The sequence below is a fragment of the Haliotis rubra genome, unplaced genomic scaffold, assembly GCF_003918875.1.
Source record: "Haliotis rubra isolate DU_JTF1 unplaced genomic scaffold, ASM391887v1 Scf109, whole genome shotgun sequence".
Classification (NCBI taxonomy): Eukaryota; Metazoa; Mollusca; class Gastropoda; order Lepetellida; family Haliotidae; genus Haliotis; species Haliotis rubra.
The window spans coordinates 483,634-494,212 of NW_025764992.1; the positions used below are offsets into that span (position 1 = coordinate 483,634).

At 43.7% G+C, this 10,579-nt stretch overlaps 1 protein-coding gene across 1 annotated transcript; it reads right to left on the reverse strand.

Annotated features, from left to right (window-relative positions):
- Positions 1-749: 749 nt before the first annotated feature.
- LOC124283041 (snake venom 5'-nucleotidase-like) lies at positions 750-9,757 on the reverse strand (the record flags this gene model as incomplete). The annotated part of the gene is made up of 9 exons (XM_046719056.1): positions 750-1,091; positions 1,950-2,153; positions 2,738-2,896; positions 3,402-3,521; positions 3,924-4,055; positions 6,894-7,091; positions 7,343-7,531; positions 7,655-7,868; positions 9,428-9,757. Coding segments are annotated over 9 exons (1,758 nt in total), but the record flags the coding sequence as incomplete, so codon positions are not given.
- Positions 9,758-10,579: the final 822 nt, after the last annotated feature.

The following is a 10,579-nucleotide window of genomic DNA, read 5'->3' on the forward strand; positions in this document are numbered from 1 at the left end:
ACCTGTGCTATAACAGGGTATTGTTAGTTCTGTGCTATAACAGGGTATTGTTGAGCCAGTGCTATGACAGGGTATTGCTCGACGTATGCTATAACAGGGTATTGTTGGACCTGTGCTATAACAGGGTATTGTTGGGCCAGTGCTATAACAGGGTATTGTTGGGCCATTGCTGTAACAGGGTATTGTTGCGCCAGTGCTATAACAGGGTATTGTTGGGCCAGTGCTATAACAGGGTATTGTTGGGCCATTGCTATAACAGGGTATTGTTGCGCCAGTGCTATAACAGGGTATTGTTGGGCCAGTGCTATAACAGGGTATTGTTGAACCAGTGCTATAACAGGGTATTGTTGGACCTGTGCTATAACAGGGTATTGTTGGGTCAGTGCTATAACAGGGTATTGTTGGGCCAGTGCTATAACAGGGTATTGTTGGGCCAGTGCTATAACAGGGTATTGTTGGGCCAGTGCTATAACAGGGTATTGTTGGGCCAGTGCTATAACAGGGTATTGCTGGACGTATGCTATAACAGGGTGTTGTTGGGTCTGTGCCAGGACAGTGTACATAACGACTGGATATTTTAGAGGTATTTTAGGACCGGCGATGTAGCAGGGTATTGTGTGACCGATGCTCATTTTATTGATCTTTAATATGATGATTAATTGTTCCCGTCACGATATGGCTGAAATATTGCCGACGTAAAGATAAATGCTAAATTTGGACTCCTGTCCAAATAATCAGGTAAAGTCATGTTAAAAAATGTAGATATTTTATTAAAATATTGTTGCGTGGAGTATAGTGAAGACTAGCTCACACCAGTAATGATCCTTTACGTGTCTTATAAGTCACTAAAATGAATCAACAGAATCATTCAAGGAACAGTCAGTCCCAACCAGTGTTTCCCATACAGGAAGATACGACCAGGAGCAGGATCGTCGCCGTCGTAGTCGCTGAACGTGGTGCGGGGCGGGCAACGTCACTGACGGGGCAGTCACACTCAGGCTTCTCCCGGAAGCTGATCCGCCCTTCCAGCCCGTGGGTAAGAGGGGATACACGTTGTATGTATTCGAGGAGAACGTATGTGTCCACATCGCCTGCAATAACAACAACGTCAGCTGATGAATCTGTAGATGAGGCAACAGAAGCTGCTCACACACAAACAATACATACAAACAAGATATATATATACCCATGTGTCACTAAGCTGCTCATCATGTCAATTATCTGCCATGGGTCAGACCGCAAGGGTTATTCCTGTTTAGATGCTCTTCACTAGCTACACGGCAACTATTGTGAATCCATGCAGCTAAGATCTCTTTGTGTAAGCTGTCCCTCTGTTCCCGTTCTACAAAGATATCACAGAGCTACGACTATCGTAAGCCAATGCTAACGTATGGGTGTTACAATCAACTTAGAGCTAATTCGCTCTGTGGAGCTGGGTCCTCGACGCTTTGATCAGTATCACAAAGCAACATAGAAACTTCATTATTGTGAAACTATGATCAGTAGAACAAACTAGAAAACTAGTAGAAAAAATGCAAACGTTTTTATCATTTTAAATAAAACATCAAAATATATCATATAGACAACCCATGAAGATCCGTGTTAGTACTTGTATTCAGTAACCCATGCTTGTCGTAAGAGGCGACTAACGGGATCGTGTGGTCAGTTTCGCTCACGTAGTAGACACATGCTATTGTATCCCAATTGCGTAGATCGACGCTCATAATGGTAATCACTGGATTTTCTGGTCCAGACTCGATTACTTACAGACTGCCGCCATATAGCTGGAATATTGCTGAGTGCAGCGTTAAACAACAAACAAACAAATATCATATATGCATATACTAAGTACAGTAAACGACTGTACCTCCGCTGTTCCCTGTTGGTGCTGTATTAAGCCTACTCAAAGACCACAATTATAATATGTCCGTGTCACATCACACACTTACCAAGCAGATGATGTTTGATCTTGTTTTTGTTGATGACGTCATATCCGTCGCCGCCATTGGCAGTGAAAGAGGACATCACGATCTTGTATACTTCGGTATCGTCGAGATCCACGTAATGGGGCACGGTGCAGTTGGTGCATGTGACCTTGACCTCTACTACCCTTTGACCTTCTGGCATCGTCATGTCGTACACGACTTTCATACCTGGTTAGAAGGAAAACCTCTTACAGTGCCTTTATAGTGTCCAACTTACGATTAGAAAAAGCAAGTATACCAGTCGGGACATGTGAGGAGTTCAGATCTAATCGCGAGAACGTTTGCAAAAACAAAGTAATTGCGTGAGTTTACTTTTACGCCGCTTTTAGCAATATTACAGCAATATTACGGCGGGGGGAGACCAGAAATGGGTTTCACATATTGTACCCATGTAGGGGAATCGAACCCGGGGCTTCGGGGTGACGCCCCCTACCAAAACAAAGACGCACGGTGGTATTGATATTCGAGTTTTGCCGCTATACATTTGCTTGGGTATTTCTGGGAGCATGGGCACTGTGGTACTACGTGATACGGTGTTCTGAGATGTGTCTCTTGGGCGTACCAGAAACCTATCATCGTGGGTTGGAATATCAGATTTATGTTTTAAGGTTAGCCAGCGCCATGCCTGTGTAGAGGTGGGTGTTTCGTGTTAGCTGTACCTCTTCGGGCTGTCCTCCCTCATAAGACTAACCCGCTCAATCAGTACCAGGTCAGTCCCCTAAGCTTGGTACGTTTGCTATAGGTTGACGTACCCGACATCTGTAGGAAGCCCCCGAACAATTTCCCTGTCTCCGCCCACTTGGACGCCCCAAACTCCAGTGTCTCCCGGACATGTCTCCCAAGCAGCTCCACGATGTCGACGGTGTTCCGGAACGGTAGGACGGTGGTGACATCGCCGAAAGTGACTTCACCTAAATACACGTGAACAGTCACATTACCCTAATGGTCCTGTGCATCGAGCATGTGCAATAATCTTAAACCCGAGGGAAAGCCCTCCCCTCAAAGAACCTTGTTCTGGATGCCAGACAAATAGCTATACGTGACCTGGGGCCTCTTTCACGAAGCAACATTTACTAAGGTTAACCTTAACTCCAATTCTTTAACATTGCACTAAGGTTACCTTAGTGACTTACGATCACCTTAATGCTTTCTGAAAGGAGGCCCAGGCTAAAACTGCGGCCTAAATAAACGTTTCCAGAAGAACAACAGCTTTGTGGTTATAAGTGGTTATAATACAGGCTGTATGTAAAACCCTTTGATACACTTTGATGACTGTGACTGTCTGGTTTTATAGAAGCATTATCCAACCATTGTTCTGTGCTGCATTATATATCATTGGTAGACCAATACGTCGTTTCACACATACCTATGTGGTATAATGTAAGGAATTGTATGTAATAGTGCTGAATGAATTACCTCTCTGTAAAGATGCACGGATTCCACCCCCGTTCATAAAGGCGATGGCCACGTGGTTCCATTCCAGGGAGTCGCTGTGCTTCAGGTTCTGGTGCACCATTGCATCGGCATACAGGTTACCTGAGAAAAGGCCGACGTTTATACCAGCCTATGTTTCTCATCTCCCGCCCACCCAAAGTTTCATTATGACATAATATAATATTAACAAGAAAATGTTTTCTTGTCGCCCACCTCCCGCTGTTGAAATCTATTTAAAATACCCTTACCCTTGCATACTTGTGAAAACCAAGTCAACTAGATCTTTCTTAATCCATGCGTAGTAACAATAGTGGGCAATGGCATACAGCACCGGAGACTGAAAGCATTATAGAAAAGGCGAAACAAGGGGAGGGGGTGGGGTATGGGGAGCATAAGAAGATGAGACATTTGTTTCTTCTCTTCTGATGTCAATTACATGCACGCCCCTTTTACTGTGATGAGGCACCACATCCCAGTCTCATAGTGTCATCTCACACGTCTTACCTAAGTTACATTCTCTGACTCTGCAGGATGACCGTTCTCCGTCCAGCAACACTTGGCTTCTCGCGACCACCTGACCCATCTCGTCGGCCACGCCTTCTCTGTAGGGACGCATCACCTCCAAGGTCGCTTCATCTAGATACAGGAACGGAGGCATCAGTTTCATGTTCATGTTACATGACCTCCCTAGACAGTGATATTGGTCTTAATGTGTTCTGTTGTTCTCTAAACAGTGATTAGTGAGTATGGTTTTACGCCGCTTTTAGGAATATTCCGGCAACCTATGATACCAAGCTGTGTGGGTGCTGTTGTATTTCATTTAATACATTTTGTATGCAACAATAATCCTTTATATGATATATTTTGTAAAACTTTTTCTCTGTAAACTACAGATATGGGAACTTTTTGGGTACTAGTGAGGCACCTCATCGCCAGGACACGACGTCAGCTACTGTGGCTTCCACAAAACATGTAGTCTGGATCACGTATTTTTTGCACTACTCCGACATGGACACTGGCACGGCTCACATGGCGGTAAGCTATGAATGAGTGAGTTGGGTTTTACGCCGCCTGTAGCAATATCCCAGCCACATCACGGCAGGGGACACCAGAAATGGGCTTCACACATTGTACCCGTGTGGGGAATCAAACCCGGGCCTTTGGTGTGACGAGCGAACGCTTTAACCACTCGCCCATTTATAAATAATGTGTCTATATTATAGCATAACAGTCACTGGCCACTTGATGTACAGTGTAGGGGGTGGTGTGTGTTTGATAAAATAGAATCAGGAACGGAAACCGACATGATTAAATTACCGCACTTTGTACCCATGTTGGGATTCGAACTCGGGTCTTCGGCGTGACGAGCCAACGCTTTACCCACCAGGCTACCTCCCCCCTCCCTCCCTCCACCCCCACCCCCAGCTATGAAAACACACAACACCTTTAAAAACTTCTAAAAAGATATTCATACCATTTTCAAACATAATTTCCGTTTTACATCGAAAGGAATTCGAGGATAGTCATGACGCGGCATTCTTTTACACTGGCGATGTATTATGTCAGATAGTTCATAGATACTTCTTGAACTGAAACCATAAAACAAATGTTGTAGTACATCTGTAGTACATCTTTTTGACCCCTTTCAGTGGTGTGACACCACAAACTTTCTTTTCAAAGCTCTCGGAAATCCGTTCTTTGACACTGTGTGTGTGCTTTATTATTAATAGTGAGTGAGTGAGTTTAGTGTTACGCTGCTTTTAGCAATATATTATTGGTTTATTTTTAAAAGAATGTATAGATCTATCATGTGAATAATGTATATGTAAATGGATGTGCATGTATTTATGTATAACTTGTTAGAAAGGCATTTAGAACTTTGAGCTCTAAGGATGGATAACAATACATGGATGGACAACTTTTTTTATTCAGTGAGAGCGACGTAGGTTCTACTACCATTATCAACCAACACCGAAACGTCGCTCTCAGTGAATAACAGAAGTTGTTCATCCATACATTGTTATCCAGCCTTATGTATGTATGTCTTATATGTATTAGTTGTATATACTTTCTCAGCACTGTAAATATATTTTGTACTTTAAGATACAGTTAACTTCTTTTGGCTGTGTGAAGGTTTCTTTAGATTTGAAACGTTCTATCCATGACCATAAACATATCGGTAACGCACAGAATATATTTATAACCGACAAGTTCTGAGGCATAGGCTGTCATAACTGTCAAGTACGTGTCATAACTGATCTACCGTGTATATAGAAGATCCGTTTATGTATTTTCAGAACTGATTGGCGGACCACCTACACTGTCGGTTTGTTGAGCCTCAAGCATATCTCGTATAAAGTTTATTACCTTATGTCGCACGCTTTATCTTAGTCATTAGAGAGCCATAACTAGCAATATAAGGTTTATTACTTTTTGTCTAAAGCTTTATGGCAGTCATGCATTGTTTTTACATAGTCATGACTTGCAGATTTAATATTCTAGTAGCCCATACACTAGAGACGGTTTACGACATAAGTGTCACAGTTTCACACTGACATCTACAAACAGGACCTCGGCGAGGGAGGAGGTTGAAGGTCTAGAACCGGGAAAGCTTAGTCGGAGGATTAAGTGGTCAAGTGTACCTACCGTTTCATGATATAATTGTACCATTTACACTGACATCTATATATAGGAAGTCAGCTGGGGAGGAGGTTGAATTGCTAGTACAGGGTGTCGGAAGATTATCTAAGTGAGGTCAACCGTTTTCTGATATACTAAAAAAATGTACAATGACATAAATATGAGCTCGCTCACTTTTGGTATTTTTCGCTTATGGAGATACACATTATCAACAGCTTTACCTTCGAAACGATTAGGAATATTTCAATCTTACACCTAAATGAATTACAAAGATCACTGAATAGGCAACCGGCATTTGTCGCCAGAGGTCACTCGCGGGATCTGGTGGTATCCCAATCGATGACAATCAAAGGATTGTCTGGTGCAGACTACTGTACGCCCTCATATAGCTTGAATGATGCTGAGGGCGGCGTAAAACAACAAAACAATTCAGTGATTATTCACCATGGCCTTAAATACACTGGAAATATGTCTACCAATAAGCCGTTTACACTGAAAATGGCATTACAAGTGATGCGCCCTTTACATCAAAAGCGAAACCCTTCATACATTGAATTGTAAATAATATACTGAACTATAATAATATACGAGACTGACTAACGCCAGCTGATATGCTACATAGGAGATCTAGTTCTCGCCGTGCTGTTTAGAATTTCGGATATGCTAGTTTGCTCAGAACCTGTTGTCAGATAAATATATGAAGACCAGAACCCTACAATTGTTATTGTCCATTTGCAACCCCTCCCCCCTCTCCTATCACGAGGAGCAGATCACACAGCGTCACATCAACCGGTTCTACTCTCCAATATAGCTTCTCCAATGTATGTCACCCACCTTGTGCTGTGTTGTTGTCTAGTAGGATTGGGTTACCTCCCCATGAAGTGATGACTCCTTCCGGGTCAAAAGTCACTTCCAGAGCTCCTAAATACTTCCCGTAGGCATAGTCCTGCACCACCAGCACCTTGGCCCCTCCCGACTGGGTCACCACGTGGGGATACTCTCCTACCGGTTCCTCGTTGGACGGATGGTCGCCTGCAAAAAGGACAATCCATGACTGGTGTGGCTTTTTGCATGTTGGCAAAATGCAGTTGAACCTGATCAAAACATTCAATAGCATACTCAGTTGCAGTTTATATGGGTGAGTTTGCTCAGAAAGCAGCTTCCGTCGGGCTCAGTGTACGAGCATGACATACACAGCTGACCATATGTTTTGTTGGGTAAGTATCCGAGCTGAACGGTGATTGCGTTTACGCATCTTGTGGGTTGGTATGTGCTTGTCTCACCTGTGTAAAGGAATGTATTGGTGTGACCTCCGACAACTACATCCAGGTTGTTGACCTCTGCTGCAATTTTCTTGTCAACATCAAATCCCGAGTGACCAACAGCAATGATCTTGTCGATGCCCTGTGACGTCAGGATGTCAGCCTCTCTCTGGACTGCTGCAATCTCATCTTCAAATTTGAGGTTTTGACCTGGAATGAATAGGATACCATCAGAAGATTATCATTATAATAAGTATCTTCAAGTGTTGAGTGTTTGAAAGGGTCCCTTTACCTCTCGTTACTGTTGCCTGGTCAAACATAGGTCAAACTTACCTGGAACAGAAATTACCGGTGTCTCTTTGGAAGTGTATCCGATGACCCCGATACGTTCACCATTGACAGTCAACACCGTGTGTTTCACTATCTTGCTATTAACCCTTGGCTCGGTAGTAGCGTCGATGTTGGCGCTGACCACGGGGAAATTAACGTCGTTGAGTAAGGGCATCAATCCGTCGATACCAAGGTCAAACTCGTGATTACCCAGCGTCTGGAAGGGCAGAGAGAGAATAGAAGCAAAATACATCGTAAATAGACCTTTTCGTGAACTTTGCAACTGCTTAAGAGATTGCGATTTTATTGTAATTACCGAGAAGCACGGGCATGTCGTGTGCGTACAATCACGTGCGTGCGTGCGCGTGCGTGTGTGTTGTTGGCGGACTAGGTACTGAGGAAAGCAGTGAGTGCTGAGAACAAACAGTAGACAACAAGATATATATATATATAGGGGACAATAGGACGAGGGGACTATTCTGCCAGCAAGGAATCGGAGGCAAGCAATGAAGTCAACAGGGCGATCCGGGTTACAATTGGTCTTCAGTAAACCATGCAGGTCGTAAGAGGCGACTAACGGGATCGGGGACTTGGTTGACACATGTCATCGTATCCCAATTGTGTAGATCGATGCTCATACTGTTGATACAGACCGCCACCATCTAGCTGGAATATTGCTGAGTACGGCGTTAAACCACAACCCATCCTTAAAGAGTAATAGGGACTAAGCAAGCAGGAGTAACACAGAAGGGAACAGGTCAAAATGGCCACACGTCAAAACGGCCACACAAAAACGTCAAAATGGCCACAACCCGCAGTCAAAATGGCCATAGCAAAAAGTCAAAATGGCCATAGCAAAAAGTCAAAATGGCCATAGCAAAAAGTCAAAATGGCCATAGCAAAAAAGTCAAAATGGCCATAGAAAAAGTTAAAATGGCCAGAGAAAAGGTCTAACTGGCCATAGAAAAATCAAACTGGCCATAGAAAATGTCAAACTGGCCATAGAAAAAGTCAAACTGGCCACACATTATTTTTTATATTTTTTAATATGCCTAACATTTGTATTATCGGGATATTTTGTGGTCATTTTGTCGTGTGGCCATTTTGACTAGGACCCATACGGAAAAGCAATAGTTACATAGCACTGGCAATAGAAGGAAGGACAAGCAACGGGAGATGCACATACTGACATGTAATAAGTACACGCAATATACACTTATCTCTAGCAGGTGCACTAAATATAGAACGTCAACGTAGATTTCTTATGGGTGTGCAAAGGTTTCTGTCGGTATTATATATCATCATTACATAATCTTCTAAAGGATGCCTCAGTTTGCTCTGGTGAGAGTTGTGTTTTAAAAGTCGACAGGTCCACTCCACCGTCTCCAAGAGCTACGTTTATGTCGTTTGGTTGTGAACTATAGCGGAGACACTGTCGAGTCCTCCTCCCCTCTGACTTTTGTCATTTATACCTACCAACTAGATAGTGCTTTCTGTGGGAATAGGTCACGTCTATAAACCACATCTACAAACTCCAAGTGCAGTGTTGCGCATAGTCAAGAGTGGGGACCATTGTTTAGTATATACGCCTGCCTGTTAGGACATGCTCGTTGAAATAACAACATTCTTGAAGACATTGGCGTTGGAATGTGACTCCAGCGTAAAACTGCATGGTGAATGCAAACAAAGCACGCACATTTCAACAACGTGTTATCAAAAAGGTTTAGAAATGTTCTAACAAATAGATGTTACATTGCAACAGGTTACTATACTCACCATGACGTCATACTGCAACAGGTTCATGAATCTGGCCACAACGGCACCGCGGTACTTGTAGAACCACAACGTCCCCGAATACTCGTCCCCTGCAGACAGGAGGATGGTGTTGGGGTGGAGGGCACGCTGTTCTCGGACTTTGGTCACCTGTCGCGCTGTCCCACCAAAACATTTCCCCTCTGCCACATCGTCGACCCGACACTGACCGCTGTACTTGTTGGTCTGCTCGAATCTTGCGTGGATGTCGTTGGTGTGGAGGATGGTGAGGTTGAAGCTGACGACCACAGCAGGAAGGAGATCATAAGCAGAGGCCCCAGGAGCATGTCGTATGTATTACGTAAGCCGGTGGCGTGAAGTTGTTGGGAGATGTTGTAGGTGAAGCTGCAACGTGAAGTTGAAATGTGAAGCTGCAACGTGAAGATGCAACGTGAAGCTGCAATGTGAAGCTGCAATGTCTCTGGCTATTTACTCCGACTGTTACTGAGGCGGAGAGAATGTACACGCCACACACACCACTTGTTGACTGGTTCTGTATGGGGTGTTTGTGGCTTGATTAGCGGCCACTTTCTCACACACAACCGGCTCCTCTCCACTGAATCAGCGGACATGGTTAGTGATTTCTAGGCTCGGGTCATTCAAGCGTGTGTTTATTGTGCTGTTCTTTTTAAGCCAGATCAGATAAAGCCGTCAATTCAAATGAAGTGCTTCAACGAGGAGCACTTTAGAGAATTATCATTCAAGGAACCTGCTGACCCGGTTTTAGGAAACGAGTCTTTTGTTACAGACATCTGGGGGGCATACGATTGATGTGTTCCTTACGACTTTAGTACAGAAATTGGTTAGCTTTGAAACGACCAAACCACTAGCTTCTAGATAGCCAGAACGCAATGTATACTCATGCCAATAATGGTTGTCACCCCCTTCAATTTTTTTAATTGGAGAGGGGGTCCGGGGTGGGTGTGAGGTGTGTGTGGGGTTTTGGTGGGGAGGGGGGTGACAACCATTATTGGCATGAGTATATTACAATTAAATAAGTCTCAACGGAAATAAAACAATTCATTCCAATATGTTGTCTTGTACGTCCAGTGGAATCTGTTTTGACTGATAATCGAGAGAAAATAGTCGATATCTCTGAGTTGGATATATTTACTT